We start from the raw sequence: 17,467 nt of genomic DNA, 5'->3' as shown, positions 1-17,467 counted from the left end.
CCCCCCCAATGCAAAATTTGTCTGATTTCGTCATGGCTTGCCCACAGACCCAAGCCAAAGAATGCTGGGCTACTATAGCGCCTGCGACACGCTGAGTAGGCCAATCCGCAAAGCAGCCGTGTGAGACTGGCGGCCTACCCCGAGTGTCGCAGGCGTTCCCTCGCGTTCCCACAGGGTACCGTGCATTGTAAGGACATCCAGGAGGCGCCTCTCGGCCGTCCCCCACTTCCCAAAGTTCTCGTCACAATTCTCAGACGACGCTAATATAATGACAGCGCCTGCAGTGGGCCGGGTAGGCCAAACCAGCCAAGCAGCCGTGTGATACGGGTGGCCCCAGTGCGGGGGTTCGGCCGAGGAGGCGTTCACTCGCCCCACTTGAACTTGAACATTGTGGGGGCGCCACACAGGGGTCATCCAGAAAGTACGCCCGTCATTCGCCGCACGAAACCGCCAACTTCAGTGGACGCAAGCTCTCAGCAGAGCGCCTGGCGGGTAGGCAACGCGGTGTCTGCACTGCACGCGTGTACTTAGGAGTGGCCTACCCCGAGTCTCGCAGGCGCCGAGCTCTCGTCATTAACCTAACGGACGTACTTTCTTGGGCGATTCCCTATTCGACAACGTGCATTATACGAGGAATTTCTCTCACCCGATGCCTCTCCCACACAGGTGCACGTGCGCAAGTTCCACGAGGGCGGCCCCTTCTCCTGCGCCAAGTGCCCGCAGAAGTTCGACGACCGGACCGACGTGCGGATCCACTTCGGTGCGGCGCACGGCAAGATGCGCTGCGCGCGTCCGGGCTGTTCGTACCGCTGCGCCAACAAGGCGTCGCTGGAGCGCCACGTGGTGCGCGCGCACCAGCCCGACGGCGAGGGCGGCGACGGCGACGACCCGGAGGATTCTGCGCCGCCCTCGCCGCCGCCGCCGCGCGCCGGGGCCGGCCCCGCCACCATCACCTGCCCCACCTGCAGTGAGGTCTTCTCGCTGAAGCGCGAGTTCCGCGCGCACGTGCGGGACGCGCACGATGGCGTATTCCCGGCCGTCACCTGCCCGGACTGCGGCAAGCCGTTCAAGTCCTCGCGCGACCTGGACGAGCACCGCCGCCTGCACACGGGCGAGAAGCCCTTCATCTGCGCCGAGTGCGGCATGACCTTCAAGCGGGCGCAGAACCTCGAGTACCACACCAAGGGCGCGCACAAGAACGAGCGCAACTTTGTGTGCCCGGAGTGCAACAAGCGCTTCATCTCCAACGCCGACATGAAGCGCCACCTGCGCTACAACCACCAGGACGGCAAGAAGTGGCACCTGTGCCCCGAGTGCGGCCACAAGCTGCCCAGCCTGTACCGGCTCAAGATGCACGTGCAGTCCAAGCACACGGGCGAACGGCCGCACAAGTGCCACCTCTGCGACATGGGGTTCGTGGCCGTCTCGGACCTCAAGAAGCACGTCACGTTCAAGCACAACAAGGAGCACCCGTTCGGGTGCGACGACTGCGACAAGCGCTACCAGCGGCGGCGCGACCTGGACGTGCACCGGCAGCGCCACCACGGCGGCGGCCAGCACTCGTGCGCCACCTGCGGCAAGGACTTCGACACGCACGCGTCCATGATGCAGCACTCGCGCTACCACACCACCGAGGAGGCCTTCCAGTGCGCCAAGTGCGGCCGGCGCTTCCCGCACCGCATGAACCTGAGCCGGCACCTGTGCACGCCGGACATCAAGAAGAACTACCACTGCCGCTCGTGCGGCCTCAGCTTCACCACCAGCGGCAGCCTCAAGTCGCACCGGCGGCGCCTGCACGCCGCCGAGGAGCCGCCGGCCCCGGCCCGGCCTGCCACCAAGAAGGGCGAGAAGCGCCAGGAGGCGGTCCCGCCGTCAACGCCGCCGCCGCTGGAGCAGGTGATGCTGCCGCCGCCACCGCCGGCGTCACCGACGCAACAGCACTACTTGCAGCCAGAACAACCGACCACCGTCGTGATGCAGCTCGTGCAGCTCCAACCCCAACACCACCAGGACCACCAGCAACACCAGGCGCTGCAGGACAAGCGACAGCTCGAGACTATCGCTCTGCAGCCCCAAGGACATCACTACCAGCACCAGCTTGAGCCGCAGCAACACCAGCTCCACGAGCCTATAGAACACCGCCAGGTCGTCGAGCCACAGCCGTCAGCAGCGCGCCAGCACCATCAACTGCACCACCACGAGGAGCACGCGGATCAGAACGCCGCCGGACAGGACTACTACACGAAGGCGGACAAGATCTGGGGTTGGGGAACAGGACCCACTGCTGCCACGGTGCCTACCCTGGTAGGCCAAGAGACCATGCTGACGCTCACAGGGTGCGCGACCTACCATGACCTGGAGGGCGCGACCCCTCAACCTCAAACCGGCCCCACCATGCATCTGCTCCCCGCCCCCGCGGCCCCCCAGCTGCACCAGGCCGTGCTGAGGTACCCCGCCCCGTCGCCACCGGCCACCACCCTGGTGGTCAAGTCAGCGCCGCCCCCGCTCGTATCGCTCCACTTGAAGGCCGACACGCACCACCCCCACATGGTGTATGCGTCGCCTGGCGCCCCCGCCCCCACGGTAAAGCTGGTGTCTGTGAGCCAGCCGCCGCCGCTAACCAGCATATCCTCGTCGGCGTCCTCGTCCAACCTGGGCCCCGGCGGTCTCATCCTGGGCGCGCCCATCCAGACCACGGCCGACGGCTCGTTCCACCTGGTGTTTGTACCGCACGGGGCCTCTGCGCCAGCCGCACAGGGTAGCAGCAAGTAGAACATAGTGTAGTGTTATCAAGAAACACTAGTGCCACGAACAAATGCCAAAATTGTCGTTGTTGATGTTAAACACATTTGTACCTGACTGTCAATGTGGTTCTGAAATTTCATAGATTGTTCGAATAGTGCTTTAAATGTGATTTTAGTACTTTAATTGCCACAAATATCTCAGTGAAAAAATAAATTATCTAGAATAGAAATGTAATGTCCATGAATTTTGACTCTGCCCTTTGCCGATTAGTCTTTTGACGGGCACAGTATACCCATATCACACACGGCCTGTGTTAGTTTGTGCCGGTCATATTTGTTATGCAATCCTAGCGGAAAGCTTCCGAGCAAAAGTGCTCACAACTGCGAAAATCGTGACCTCTTCAGTCAGTAACACATCACAATGCGTGTTCCTCGGTCTGCCCGATCAGCCTAAAAGTTAGCAATTTGTCCCAACGCCTTTATGAATGCAAACCTCAAGACAAACCGCCCTGCACACAAGACGAACTAGAAAACCGCCCCTGCTTCCGGGGTATGAATTCCCTTTGTAGATCCAACACAGGTCTTACGTTCGGATGTACAAAGTTAACAAGCAAAATCAATTGCCATTGCGAACAAGATCGTAGTGCTTAACTTCACAGGTCCTTACGCACAACGCCTTCAACGTTGCGACCCACTTTCGCCACAGCAGCAAGTTACCGTAATAGATCGTCAAGGCAAACTATGTTCCCCGCTCTGTTCAAAATAGGCGCCAACTTGAGCCTCACTGAAATAAAAGTGCTGCCAACGTTCACCTATCGACAATAATTTGTTTGTGGGTGTGGTTCATTTCCCTGAGTTTTGGGCGGAATTTTCTCATTGAAAATACAGACAAGTCTACATATGCAATGCAATAATTCATTCAATTTCTAAAACCATTACCAAACAAATGTTTTAAAGGAAAATCTCTTCATTTTTCATGTTTTTATGAGCCTACTCGAAAATTTTTCATATCTAGCTTGCAATTTGTCAAAAAAATAGTAGAAAAAGAGAAAGGTGAGAAAAGTAAAGTGCGTGGTGTGTTGATGTGTATTATTTTGGTTTTCATGGAAAAGGTTGACAAAAAATACCGGTTGTTTTTCTGCAGATGTCTCCTCTGTAGTGCTCATTTACCATTTTGATTTTGTCACATCGTTCGATCCATGGATTATTTCTGTGTTTTGAAGGTTCCTACGGGCACTTCATTCTGCTGCCGGTAAACATTATGGGGGAAATCTAATATCTTTTAGAAATTGCTTGCATTAGTCCGGTGGTTGAGGGTTTTGTGAATCACAGATTCGAATTAAATATAAGATTGAATCACTAGTAAGATATTATTCTTTTCTGGAATATTTTAATGTGGGCATTTTATTATCCCCTAACTTACGATAAACAGGTATCTCTCAATTTTCTCAAAGTTTTCTCAATTTCTCTCAGTTAAACCCTGAAAATCTTACATTGAAGTAACCTGTTTTATCTTTACTATGTCAATTATCTGATGTCAATAGCAATTTTCCTAATTGAGTGATAAAAGAATGTTGACGATATTTTCAATATGAGGTGTCAGGCTATTAATTAATTCTCTTCCCTTTGTTTTCAGTTAGTTAATTTTGTCCATTTCCTATGATATTGCTTAAATATCAATCATGAGTGAAACACATTCGCTTTTATCTGAAAATTTTGAAGAAACGGAAATGACAGAGTCTATTCCTAGTATATTGAATCCATTGCTAGAGCTGGAGCCGATGAAAGATGACATCATTTCTGCAACTGCAACTGGTTAGTGTATTATATTTATTGCTTGTTTGTTCATTTACTTGTTTTCTCTTATTTACAACCTTTTAAACCTAGTCCCCTGCCTTTAGCACCAAATTCTGTCACATCTGTTGCAGCAGCAAGTGAGAACCAACAAAATTCCAAAGAAGACTTACCATCTGAAGCAAATTTGTTCGATTTGCCAGTTGTTAAATCAGTGTCTTCTTTGAATAATTCTGAGAACCAATCAGAGGCAAACCACATTCAGAGCTCATCTGATTTGCTCCAACACCCAAGTTTAGAGCAGGATATTCAAATGGATACTTCATGTGAAAGTTCTCCAAATAATGATCAACCTCAAACCTCTGACCCGAAAGTCCATATTGAAGGAACATGTAAAAACATTGAGTCTGCCAAAGACGAAAGTTTGGATTCTATGTTACCTTGTCGTTTGTGTTCTGTTCCTTATCAGGGCTCTTCGTTAGTATTTTTGTTTCGTCATCCTCCTCACCATCCAGAAGTTTTGCCTAAAAGCATGCATGGTACTCAACGAGATGAACCATTTGATGATGTTCTCTCCATGATAAAAGCAACTTTACCTGTAAAAGTAAGGCTCTGTTTTGATGTTGTTTTTTTCATTTCAAAATCGTAAGTTCTTTCCTTGATTGGAAATTCAAATTTTCACTGTGTTGATTCAGGTGAGCTGCTGTGATAAATTGCCAAAACAAGTCTGCACAGTGTGTATTGAAAGATTACGCCTCTCTTATGAATTTAGATGTACAGTACTGAAAGCCGAATGCCAACTGAACTCTTTACGGTAAATCCAAATGTTCTGTAGCCCTATGAAATATCTACTTGGTGTAACTTACTTGAAATAATGTATGCAATTTGTGTAATTTGTTTTGCTTTTGTGAATGCAAAATTTCAGAGCTCAGCATAAATCAAATGATGTAACTGAGGCAAACTTGTCACATCGTACATTATCAACATATGAGTGTCCAGAGTGCAAGGAAACGCCTAGACAAAGTGACTCATCTGCATCTCTGATAGGTGGTAGCTATGCTTGGGAGAGTATTGTAATAAAGGATGAGCCAGAGGATCCTATTGAGCCCTCTCATGAAGAATTAGAGAAATCATACAACGAATTCTTTGGTGGGCACAAGGAAGTGCAGACCTTTAGAACTGAAGAGCGAATAACATTGAAGCCTTCAAAGCCAATGGGTAAGTTTTGCTCTTTGTTTATTTTACGTATGCATATTTTTAGTTATATTTTTGTATTTTTTAAATAAACAATTAAGGTCTAGGAGGCAGGAGGCCTAGAGGCAGACCAAGGAGCAGACCTTTGAAAGTTACACCAAGAGGAAGAAGAGGAAGACGTAGCACTCAAACAACTGTTGAAAGAATCCTTGAGCTAAGTGGCGCATCACATGATAATGAAGGTAGGTTTTCAACTATGACTTGTATTATTTTAGAAAATAAAAACAGGTTTTAATGCTATATTTTTTCGTTTTTCCAGATTATGGTTTCAGGTTGCGTAGTAGGGCAAATAATCCAGCTTCTGAAGCTCTCACTCAATGCTTGCTCTGTGACCGATGGTTACCTGGCTCTGCAGCTTGTCTTCAGCATTCACTTGCTGACCATATGGACTGTGGATCTTTCCTATGTCCGCGCTGCCCCCGAGACGATTTTCCGGGTGATTTTGAACTCATCCAGCATTATCAGGAGTCGCATTGTCCTGATCTTGAACTGTATGAAGTATTTCAGGTGAACATTTATTTTGATCAGTGTGTTTTGGATGTTCTCTAAAAAATTCAGTATTTTTGACTGCATTCCTCATAAGCAACTTTCCTATCCCTTACAGCCAGAAAGAAATAATGTGTGTCATATTGAAAACTCTGAACAAGATACATTTAATATGCATCTTGAAGTTGAGCCCCAATCAGATCATGTCATCTCCAACTCATCTGTTGTGCAAGAAAAGGAGACAGGCACAACTAATAATTCGGTTTGGCCTGTTGAAGCTATGGATTATGAAAATTTAAATAACACTCCTCCAAATGAGCTCTATGAGAGTCAGGATGAGGTGTCTTCTAATCTCTCAGAATTAGCTCCAAGGTCTTTGACATCTCATTCAGCTCTCTATGAAGAGGAATCGAATTCTATATCAACTCATGGGTCTGACTCAAACTTGGTAGCTGAAGACATTTTAACTGGTCATATGTCAGCAAGTCATGTATTGCATGATAAACTTATGGGTGAAGCTTCAAGTTTGGTGGATGAAGTGTCATTTAGTAGCTCACCATGCACCTTGGCAGTTGGAGATTTCACTAGTGATCTGAGGGCAATGGAGGAAGAAAGTCAAGATAATAGTAAAATAACAGATAAATCTACTTATTGTAGTTCCAATAACACTAGCAGTGATAATGTTAAAAATGGTGATCACCAGGGAAGCGAGTTTAAAGCACTCCAAGATGACAGTCAAGAAAGCCAGGATTCTCTTCGAGCAGATGAACTTTGTGGCTTTCAGGAGGCCATAAATGAGAAAAGCCAAGAAGTTAGTTTTAATGGAAGCACTCTCCATTTTAATGCTGACATGGTTTCATCTGGAGGTGAGGGGGAACCAAATGTCATCTAGACTTGTAATTTTAAATGTAGTGAAACCTACGTATAACAGTTTTAAGGGGAGCGTCCCAAAAATTCATTACAAACCAGAATCTGTAATGAGAGGGAATTTACCATTAAAGTAATAACCAGGGGACTGGTGGAAAATCCATTGCGGGCCCGTTATAAGTGGGTTTCATAATGTTATTTATCAAAAAGCTAGATACTGTGTGTAGGAATGTACTCAGCTTGTAAATTTCTCACTCTTTGTGCTAGATAACCATGTTATGGTGTATGCTGAATTTTAATTTTTTTAGCTATTCTGATAATTGGGACAGTAGTCTTCATTCTCAAAAATACAAATTTGAAGTGCGATATGTATGGTTTTATTGCTGTTCATTTAGGCTTCTGGTAAAAGTGTATTTACATACAGCCATCAGTATTGTATGTAGTTTTAGTACTTTTAAAATATTTCACAATGAGGAATCTCATTCATTTTGTTTCCAATGAACCATCTTTTTATTTTTGATGGTGATGGTTTCTTGTTGCCATTCATAAATTTATGAACTTCAGTATGATACAGTACTTGGAATGTAAGTAGACCTCTACCTCATTTCATTTCACTTTTGTGAAGCTGAAATTGTGTAAATATAGTTTTAAGAATATAGACATGGGCTTTTCCTGTCATCTATCAATCATCACATGTGTCCTGGAGGGCAGGAAAATTATGAATACCAATCATGTTGTCAATATTTCTTATTAGGAGTCTGCTTAAATATTCTCAACACACATTACCAGTTGAATCAAATGTTCATGTTTTATGTCCATCGAATTTATTTGGAAAGAACTATTGAAGGAGTTTAACATTGTGTATTCATTGTGTCTGTTCAGTATTTTTTCTTTATTTGTTATTTGTTGTTTTTTTTTTCCTTCAAAAATTTAGAGTCTTACTTAAGGGTATCATATTAGATAGTAACTACACTAAGCTGTTCATCAATGCTAGGTAAAGTAAAAAAAAAAATGTCTTTAGCCAACATTGATAATTGATGAGCCCATTCATAAACAGGAATAAATATAAATGGAATGAAATTAATACTCTTCTCTCAGATTAAAAGAAAAACGAAAAAACAATATGAATTCCTCTGAAACATCTATAACAACTTTTATTATGAAATTTTGTTTTACAACATCAAAGTTCTTTATCACAACTTTGAAGGCAACTCCTAAATCAATTGTATGGTACGTCATTCATTAAAACAAGTTAAAAAATTCCTTAACATTATTGTTTGTTTTCTTTTGCCGTGCTACAAATAATCCACCATGTAGTGACATTTTGCAGCTGTTAAAAAAAACTAAATTTACCTTGATGCCTTAGGAGAATCCTAAGAAGGTTATACAGGATACCTATGCAGTTACAGAATCTTTAGAGCTAGCATCTTTTTGATTTTCTTTCTCCAATAACTCATAAACAACGAGCGTAACTCCTGGATGGAGCATGTACTTCTTTTTATCCGGGCGCATTTTGTTTGCAAATACATCATGTCTCTCTGTTTTTTTCCACAGGTAATAAAACTGCACAATTTCACTCACAGTTCTTGTCCGCAATCTTTGTGCTTGAATCGTGTGAAAGTCTTTGCCAAAAGTAAGGATTCCGTTTTCGAAATTTCTGCACTCCTCGTCTGTCCACGGAGCCGAGGGGTTTGACGCTGCAGGGGGCGTGGCTCGCCGTCTTCTCAGCGCCTCTTCCACGTTATGATTACTCTGCATGAGGAGGAACAGGGCTTGCTCGTCGTCTCTCGTGTGGGAGCCCATGGGCAGCACGTCGATGCCCACAGCGCTGCTCTCTGTCAGCTCGTTGCTTGTCTGCAGGTACTGCTCGATGACCTCGTTGTCCAGGACACCCCTGGGCTCCCATAGGAGCTTGTCGGCATGCTTGTAGGGCCGCTCGGTGTTGTACTTGGAGAAGCCCTCGGGGACCACGGCCTGGTACGCGCTGCCAATCATGATGGTCTTGCGCATCTCCTCCTCCTCGCTGCTCGAGTAGTCGTCATAGCTGTCCTCGCTCATGGCACCCAGCGCCGGCTGCCTCGCCGTCACCGTCCTCCGCAGTCTGGTGGGCCGCTCGGGGGCGTCCGGGACGGGCTCGTCGGGCGGCACGCTGTGGAGGGAGAGCCCACCCACGTCCACCTTTTCCAGTGGAAGGGCGCGCGTGTTGCGGGTGTGTGTTCGGTCGGGCTGGGCCTCTTCGGACCCACTACTGGACCGGGACCCGTCCGGAGAAAGGGTGTGAGCAGCACTAGAACCAGCCTAGACAAAAACAAAACAAAACAGGCAAGTTAAATGTGACATCTTATTTTTGTCATTTTTCGTAAAATAAGGGCTAAATTTTCAACATAAGAGAATAGACGGGGCAACTTTTTAAATGTCTAGTTGATACCGGTCTGACTAAAACTTCTATAAAGTCAAAACGGCAAAAAACAAAGAATGCCGGCAAGTTCTACCGATTGAGGTTCCACCACTAAATTTGCAACCAAGCTGAAAGTGATTTATAGGCTGCTTAGACCTAACTGTGGAAAGTGCAGTGCAATGCAATAAATGAATGACCAGCCGTATTCAAGGTGCACAAAATCAAAATGTGCATTGAACAAGGCGAATAGTAGAAACCAAAATTGGAGTCCTTTAGGGTTAAGCAACTGAGGTGATAAGTAAGATAAAGAAAAGTTGTCCTAATGAATTGTGACAACGATGTTGATCTATCATCCGGGTAGTGACGAAGGTATACTAAAAAACTTGACACTTTAAAAAATGAACTAAATTATGAGTAAGGTTAAGGAAATACACACCTGAGCCGGTAAAGGCAATTCTTGGTCGCCCAAACCTCCTCTCAATTCCGTCTTAATTCGATTTGAAGTTGAAGATCCTGAAGAAGAAGGATCTTCAACTTTGATGGTTGCAGAAGTAGAGGTAGTCGAAGACTTGTCATAAACAAGATCACTAGCGGCGCTCCCATCTCTGTCCATTTGATGTTCTTGCTTCACTTTTTGATCGAACTCCATTCTAGAAAAGAATATCGCTACAAGCTTCCCGTAGTTGAAGGAATCAGGAGCTTTCACCCAATTCGCGTATACAGGCGATATTACATTGAAGTTTTTTGGATAACAGACAACGAAGTATTAAACATCATACGCTAACTACGCTGACACAACAAAAACAATCGGACGTCAGCCGAAGCTGCGGCTGCCAATAAGGAACTGGTCTGTACCTTAACTATTCACAGTTAATGGCTGCTTCGTTTGAGCATTGACACCAAAACACAACAATGTGAGTACAAAACTCAAAATTACATCCTAGGAAGAGTGAGCAATTTTCAAATATTGTTCTATTTTGCTTCGTCAACTGACATGTTTGTATCACCAGCATTTTATTTCACATTTTTCTGTCTATCGTTACACCTTTTTATACTTTATAACCTATCGGTTCCCTCTTGACACAGACTATAATTGTATGCTTGTAGCTAGTGGTCCTCCAATCATCTAAATTCCTTTGTATTATATTGGCGTTTTCTAAAATTTACTGTACTTAACCTCTAACCTGTAATCAATATTAAAGACTCACAACTAGATACTTGCAGCTGCAAACTAACTGTACTAAATTCAAGTTATAACTTGTCACTTGCAAAGATTTTTTTAACGCTGAATCCTTTTGTAATGTATAACTTAAAAGTCTTTGTTTTTTCTGTTGTAATTTGGGTAATTTCTTGCAGTACTGTTGTTGGATTACCTTCTTGATTTACTATGAAAGTAAGGCATTTTAGCTATAATGTTGACCCAGCCACTTGCTTGCTTCGCTTGCAGGCCTGGAACAAAGTCTGGCTTTGACTTCTTCATGGACTGAAGCATGCAGAGCTCAGACAGCTCTCTGCCATCCAGCCCAGCTCTCTCTGATGACTGCGAGAACATCACTTCTCAAGAATATAATAATGTCATTGCCCGTAGTCGTTGGAGGATTCTAGCCCAAGCATTACATAAAAATGGTTCTCCTTCTACAATGCCAAGTTCCATTCGTAGATTTCAAAGTTATGGACTTGTCACTGCTTTACCTCTTCAAAATATTAGTGAAGATGGTGCCATGTGGTATGAATACTCTGCCACTGTTGGCCAAGACATGTTCTCTGTTCTTGTCCGTCACCCTCAACGCAATATCACAGCATATGATCTCATGGGGTTTAACAACACTGGGAATATTTGTGTGTGGCCATCAGAGGAGGTACTTGCATATTATGGTCTCTGTAATAAACAACTTTTTAGTTGTAAGTCAATACTTGAAGTTGGAGGGGGTATGAGTTGTTTGGCAGGTCTTATGATTGGAAAGTACACATCAGCATCAAAAGTTCTTCTTACTGATGGAAATATATTTTCAATGGAAAATGTTGGCTGTATTTTAGAGAAGAATGGCTTTGGGAAGTCTACTCGAATTACATCATCTGTACTTCAATGGGGGAAGCAGCCCACATTAAACATCATCAACCAATCTGTTGAATTACCAACTTCCCGATATGATATTATTTTGTGTGCTGATTGTTTATTTTTTGATGATGTTCGTCAAGACTTGGTTCAGACTATTTTTAATTTCATGGCTGATGATGGTATAGCTCTAGTCACTGCACCCAGGAGAGCTGGAACTCTGGAAAAGTTCTGTGAGGAGGCAAGCAATGCTGGTTTTATTTGGAGCTTAAAAGAAGTTTACAATGAGCATATTTGGGATAGACATCTTCAGCTGAAAGCAAACAATGAAAGCTATGATGAGAATATACACTACCCTCTTCTTTTGCAACTCCAAAAAGCATCTGTTTGTCTTTAAAATTTAGATGAAGTCAGAATTTTTAATTAATGTATTTGTTGGAAACTTAAATAGCGTAGTTACCGGTAGTTTGTGAGTCTGGTCTGCTCTTGACGTTTTTGTAGCCAAGAAAGTGCGTGTGGTTTCATATCTTGATACAGCAGTTTAAACTTACTTGCAACAGCTAAAGAAATGTCGGGTAACAGGGAATTTTCTGTTTAAGTCTTAAGAAGCATCTTGCGTATCTAGTCATTGTACCAAAACAAATGATATTTATTATACTCTTAAGATTTTGGGAAACCGAGCACATGTAAGACTGTCTCATATCCTTTGTATAGCATGATATAGTATTGTGACAATTGACTAATCATGGTGCCAAAAATTATATTTATTCTAGTTGTTTTATCTAGTCCATTTTGTTCATCTGTTAATCAACTAACATCAATTAACGAAGCTTAAATCCCTTAAATGCCCTCAATTTTATGTACAATTAAGGCTGATGTTTTCTTGTATGTACAAATATTGAGTTACACAAACTTTTCAAAAGAATAATCTTAGTCTAACTATCTTCAAATTTTATTTTTGATTTGTAACACTCAAGTTAAATTTTTTTTGTGTCGACCTCAACTCAAGACTCAAATTAATTTGTAAGAAGATTTTTTTTCTCATTCATTTAAGTCATACCCGGATGTAACAATGTTCCTCAGGAAAGCAAAATCGTGATGTTATAAGCAGGAAATGCTCTAAGCATATTTCGATATGAAATTATTATTTTCTATCACAACACTAATCCTGGGTAATGCTAAATCCATTTTTGACTGTAGTTCTCATGCGTAATTCTAACTGTTCATTATTTTCCTGGTTAATATGGGACTTTAGCTGGTATATATACTGCATAATCCATCCATGACATGTGATGTAAGAGTTTTATATGGAGACATAGTTCCTTGCATAGGTTCAATGTGACTTTAGTATCATCTGTGATGTAAAAGCCTTTGACATGAGAAAAATTGTAAAAGCTATTTTATGAATCTTTAATATTTGTGATGTGTTTGAATCATAACTTGATTGATTAATTTATTGATTGATTCCAACTGAACTTGTTGTTTGTGAACTATACCACTTATTTGTTTGTTGTTTTTATTTCAATAAATGTTTGAAAATTGCTCTACTCATGATTCCTTTTGCCTTTGATTATGTCTCTTGTCAGTGATCATTGCCCTTCCAGGCTTCCTGTCTGTGTTTGCAATAACTGTTCTACTTTGTATTCACAGGGCGGACTATTGGATATCCCAGGCCCGAAAACAGTGTGAATTCTGCAAATGCTGGATCGCAGACAATAAACCGGTGAGTATGATTTATAAGGAAAGTATCAGTGTGCTATACAATTAAGGACACTTACTATTAATTAACGTTGTCTTCTTATTTAAGTCAATTGCATTTCATGAAAATGGAAAAAAACATAAAGAAAATGTGGCAAAGAGATTATCAGAAATCAGTAAGAAAAGTGCTAAAGATGCGAAACATCAAGTTCAGATTGACAAAGACATGAAGAAAATGGAAGAGGTAACTTTTTTATTTTAACCTACTTGCTCATTAAAATGTTTTACACCTTCCAAAACTAATTCATCGTACTAATAATTTCTAGGCTGCTCTAAAAGCATATATGAAAGACATTCAGGATTCAGGCAATGCAGACTTCACTTCTAAACTTTTGCTGGATGGCTTGGAACAAAAGCAAAAGGCAGCAGAGGATGCTGCAGAGCAGCATGCAGAAGCTAAAAAGGCAAAAGAAGCAGCCAAAGTGCAGGAGAAAATTGAATTTGATCAGAAGAGAAGGAGGGTGAAAGAAAAAGCCTCCACAATCAAGTGGTTTGAAGCCCGGTCTGATGAAGGCTACTCATATTATTGGCATACTGATACAAATGGTTTGTTTCTGAATTCATACCTATAAAGATTAGATATTTATAGATATTAAATACAACTGCGTTTTTGTTTGTTTGTTTTTTCTCAAAGAAACTTATTTTTTTTTCTTCTTTAAAGAAACTAAGTGGCATGCTCCAGCAGAAGGCTACATAACTATTGCAGAACAGAAGATTTTAGATCAATCAGAGAAAGCAGATGCGAATGCTGCAAAAAAGAAGGATAAAAGTAAATCGTTCCCCTCGGGTAAGAAACGGAAGTCTGGTGAAGGCTCAGCACAACCAACATATAAAAAGAGATTTCCTGAAAGCAAAGTATCAGAGCCACCCAAGCAACCTCCAAAAGCTACTGCAGTGATGGGCCCAGCTCCAAAACCAAACCCTTATGGGTTATGGAAAACTGTAGAAACACGGTAATCAAAAATTTCCACATAATGCTAAAAGTATATTAAAATAATGAATGTGTCACACTGACTTTGGTACTCTTTTATGATTACAGAGTGGAAGAAAAAGTAGATTGGCAGTTACCATCACAACCTCAGGAGGAAGTTCAATTACCAACTCTTTCAGAAGAGCGTACCAAAATTAAATTCCACGAGAAAAAAGTTACTAAGCCTATTGATGATGATGAGCCTGGTTCAAGTCAAACATCTTTTGTCGGCTTTAAAAAGAAAGGTAATTTCCGCGGAAATGTGAGACAAAGATTAGAAACAGATGATTGAGACAAACTATAAAACAATATATTCGTGTCCCTGTTTTGCCTTTAGAGGTTGCTAGCTAGTTGTCTCTAAAAGCTGGCAAGGCAGGGCATATTTCTCCTCATAAAATCTTCAGATGTTCAGCAAAAGTTTTATTATTTTATCTCTAAAATCAAAGTTGTTCTTTTGATGTTTATAGTTTTCATGCCAAAATGTAAAATATCAGGTTAAATAAATTATTAGTTAATGTATTTTCTGTGTATTATGGTTTATTTTAATCACCCAAGAAACTTGTACTAATCACCAGGAAAGATACCTCTTTTCAAAATACATTGTATCCTTTGATTTTCAAATACCGGTAAAAGGGTATACAATTTTCACATACATAATATACATACACTTGCAGATGAAATTACATTATGTCACATTGAGCTACCACATGGAATGATGCTAGTGCTCATATATCTATATATATAAAAAAAGAGATGAAGTAACAAATAATACTGTCAATATTTTCCAGATAACATCACAAACATTTTGATAATATAAATTGTGGCACACTCTCTTCCATAAGAGATTAGTCTTATCGTATGGATTGAAACACACTATCAGTCCAACAGTCTTTTGCATTAGTCCCCATTTTTAGTTGTGTGTCTCACTTGCAGTCCTCTTTTTTCCCTGTAAAATAAATGCATGTGTGCAAGGTGTCAAAATGCTGTAATTCTAAATCCTGTAAATCCATGTAATAAGAAGAGAAAGTTCAGACTTACTCCTTTCCCTTTGCCATCAGTTGATGTATGAGAGTTGGCTTTGGAACGTTCTTGTTCCAACTGAACGTGGAGGTTAGCCACCTCCTCTGTAAGCTCGTCTTTCACACTTTGCAGCTTATGTAATTCTACTAATATTTCAGCCTTATCTCGTACTGCGAGTAAATAAAATAATTATTCAACATTTTCAATAGGTATAGGAAATTATGGCACACAAAAAGAAACAAAGTTCTACCTTCTGATTGGCCAATAATAGAGCAGAGCTGCTTGTTGCGAGATTTAACTTTGGTAAGATTTGCTTTAACTTGAGCAAGCTCTTCACTTAAACTAGCAATTTCTGCGTCTTTTTCTTCTAATTTGACTTGATACTGGGCAATTGAAATAGCTTCATCCAAAAGAGGCTGTGATTAAGAATAAGAGAATAGTTGACAAGTCAAAACGCATAATTGGAGTCTTTTCAGCAGTCCATGATAAAGTTTATCAATTGGTTAGTAGCGAATACTTACCTCCCGTTCTTTAATTTTCTTTTTGGTTTCCTCTTTTTGAATGACTTCTTTTGCTTCTAACTTTATTCTACTGAAAAATTCAGGATCTTCAACAGCAGTGGCCCCATTTTCAACATGTGAGTCTTTTTCTTCAATATCATTTCCCGTATTCTCCTAAAGCAAGAAAAACACTTTTAATGTACATATTCTATAAAATTACTCATCCTAGTCCTCAAAGGTCACAAATAATACATTACTTGAAAATTCTTAAACTCTTCAAGAGTCATTGCCTTCTTCTTCTTTTTGCCACCAGCTGCTAGTTTTTTGTCTGCCTCACTTTCTTTCCGAACACGATCATAAAAGTCTTTGTTCTGCTCGTATTCTAACTTAGACTGGAGAATAGCCTCCTGTAATTCTCCTGCATAGTTTTCATCTACATACTGCAAAATACAAAAGTACATAATTCTGCAGAAAATGTCAAAGAAATGTCCCTTCATGTTAAAGTCTTCGCATTTATTTACCTGTGCATCCTTTTTTTTCCATTCCTCCCACTGAGCATCAGTCACAACTTTAGCTTTGGGAGGTTTACTTTTGCTTTTAGAACTACCACCCGCCTGCAAGAAATTTTGGTATTTATAACACATTTTCGCAAACTTCATCACATCTGAAATATTTCCAACTGTGAAGTATTTCAAGGGGACCAAGGTAAAGAAAATGGGGGAGGAAAGAAGCAATCTTCAGCAAAGACAATAGGGAAAGCAGTGATATTCTGATCTAAAAGGGAATGCCAATATATCAATCATGCATGTTACTGCTGGACACTGATTAACCCAAAGCAACCGACCATGAACCGTATGCTTCATGACTTGGTGTCTGAACATATCTTATAGTAAAGGCTACAAAAATGTAAAAATGACTAATCCCTTCCTGGTCCTTTTTGATAACATACCGTCTGCTGCCCGTTTTGGGGACTAGGACCAGACTTTTTCTTGGAGGAGGTAGCCTTGCCATTTTGATTGGGCTGCTTTTTAAGATCTACTTTCTCTGCCTTCTTCTTATTCGGGTTACGTGGATTGTCTTCACCCTCGATCTTCAGCACAGAGAATCGTGATGCTATACCAAGCATTTCGTAAATTAGTACGAATTAAAAGCGTTTACGACAAACGAAAGGGGGGTAACCTGACCCAGCGGCAAGCAACTACAACGTAGCTGAGCCTTGCCCGACCAAACTTGGTCTGAAATGTAAGAAAGAATCACCAATTAACTCTGACAATGAAAACGAATCATCCATATACAATGGTTTCACAATGAAAATCATTAAAGTACCGTAAAACAAAGGAACTGCCGCTTCAGGGCAGAGGCTTTAAAGCACTGAATCGTCCATCTACAAAAAGATGTGCATTTGTGATCTGCGGACAACGATGCACTTAGCCACTGCAATATGCAAACAGCGTTTTCCAGTTGGAGAAAAATATAGATGAATTTAATTTCGAACACCACTGAACTCGGCGTGCGGCACGAAACAAGCAACACAACACAACACAGCAAGAGCCCAAGAACAAGTGCGGACTTGTTTTTGTTGTTCAGTGTGTTGGGCAGTTCAGGGAAGAAAATGTGTCT

At 42.0% G+C, this 17,467-nt stretch overlaps 5 protein-coding genes across 14 annotated transcripts in view; 3 read left to right on the top strand and 2 right to left on the bottom strand.

Annotated features, from left to right (window-relative positions):
- LOC113204841 (oocyte zinc finger protein XlCOF7.1-like) overlaps positions 1-2,979 on the top strand; it is a 6,119-nt gene extending 3,140 nt beyond the window's left edge. For all 3 annotated transcript variants that reach the window (XM_052271314.1, XM_052271315.1, XM_052271313.1), the window contains exon 9: positions 667-2,979. In XM_052271314.1, coding sequence (XP_052127274.1) covers positions 667-2,772 — 2,106 coding nt within the window. In that variant the 3' untranslated portion in view covers positions 2,773-2,979. The remainder of the gene's footprint in view (positions 1-666) is intronic.
- A 694-nt stretch (positions 2,980-3,673) lies between these two features.
- Positions 3,674-8,415, top strand: LOC113204763 (uncharacterized). 5 transcript variants are annotated; one of them, XM_052271317.1, is made up of 8 exons: positions 3,674-3,797; positions 4,381-4,559; positions 4,673-5,142; positions 5,234-5,352; positions 5,464-5,756; positions 5,834-5,974; positions 6,052-6,299; positions 6,397-8,415. In XM_052271317.1, exons 2-8 carry the CDS (start codon positions 4,427-4,429, stop codon positions 7,168-7,170), a joined length of 2,178 nt encoding a protein of 725 aa, XP_052127277.1. In that variant the 5' UTR covers positions 3,674-3,797; positions 4,381-4,426; the 3' UTR covers positions 7,171-8,415. The 5 variants fall into 5 exon arrangements, with proteins under 5 accessions (XP_052127277.1, XP_026275838.1, XP_026275837.1 ...); XM_026420053.2 differs by having other exon boundaries at positions 3,759-3,996; positions 5,840-5,974; XM_026420052.2 differs by having other exon boundaries at positions 3,760-3,996; positions 4,676-5,142.
- On the bottom strand, positions 8,274-10,192 carry LOC113204767 (mesoderm induction early response protein 1-like). Its single transcript, XM_026420058.2, has 2 exons — positions 9,980-10,192; positions 8,274-9,443 (listed from the first exon to the last, which is right to left on the bottom strand). Exons 1-2 carry the CDS (start codon positions 10,190-10,192, stop codon positions 8,541-8,543), a joined length of 1,116 nt encoding a protein of 371 aa, XP_026275843.1. The 3' UTR covers positions 8,274-8,540.
- A 113-nt stretch (positions 10,193-10,305) lies between these two features.
- On the top strand, positions 10,306-14,846 carry LOC113204768 (calmodulin-lysine N-methyltransferase). Of its 4 annotated transcripts, none has more exons than XM_026420060.2 (6): positions 10,306-10,457; positions 13,250-13,322; positions 13,407-13,541; positions 13,624-13,903; positions 14,019-14,310; positions 14,397-14,846. In XM_026420060.2, coding segments are annotated over exons 1-6 (1,005 nt in total). In that variant the 5' UTR covers positions 10,306-10,455; the 3' UTR covers positions 14,620-14,846. The 4 variants fall into 4 exon arrangements, with proteins under 4 accessions (XP_026275845.1, XP_026275847.1, XP_052127294.1 ...); XM_026420061.2 differs by lacking the exon at positions 10,306-10,457 and adding an exon at positions 10,521-10,539; XM_026420062.2 differs by lacking the exons at positions 13,250-13,322; positions 13,407-13,541; positions 13,624-13,903; positions 14,019-14,310; positions 14,397-14,846 and adding an exon at positions 10,991-13,146 and having other exon boundaries at positions 10,348-10,457.
- Positions 14,845-17,459, bottom strand: LOC113204769 (G kinase-anchoring protein 1). The gene is made up of 8 exons (XM_026420063.2): positions 17,174-17,459; positions 16,797-17,082; positions 16,369-16,461; positions 16,105-16,287; positions 15,869-16,021; positions 15,598-15,763; positions 15,366-15,517; positions 14,845-15,273 (listed from the first exon to the last, which is right to left on the bottom strand). Exons 2-8 carry the CDS (start codon positions 16,971-16,973, stop codon positions 15,238-15,240), a joined length of 960 nt encoding a protein of 319 aa, XP_026275848.1. The 5' UTR covers positions 16,974-17,082; positions 17,174-17,459; the 3' UTR covers positions 14,845-15,237.
- Positions 17,460-17,467: the final 8 nt, after the last annotated feature.

Source organism: Frankliniella occidentalis, unplaced genomic scaffold (assembly GCF_000697945.3).
Source record: "Frankliniella occidentalis isolate FOCC.00 unplaced genomic scaffold, Focc_3.1 Scaffold157, whole genome shotgun sequence".
NCBI classification, from domain to species: domain Eukaryota; kingdom Metazoa; phylum Arthropoda; class Insecta; order Thysanoptera; family Thripidae; genus Frankliniella; species Frankliniella occidentalis.
This window is presented reverse-complemented; position numbering and strand designations above follow the sequence as displayed.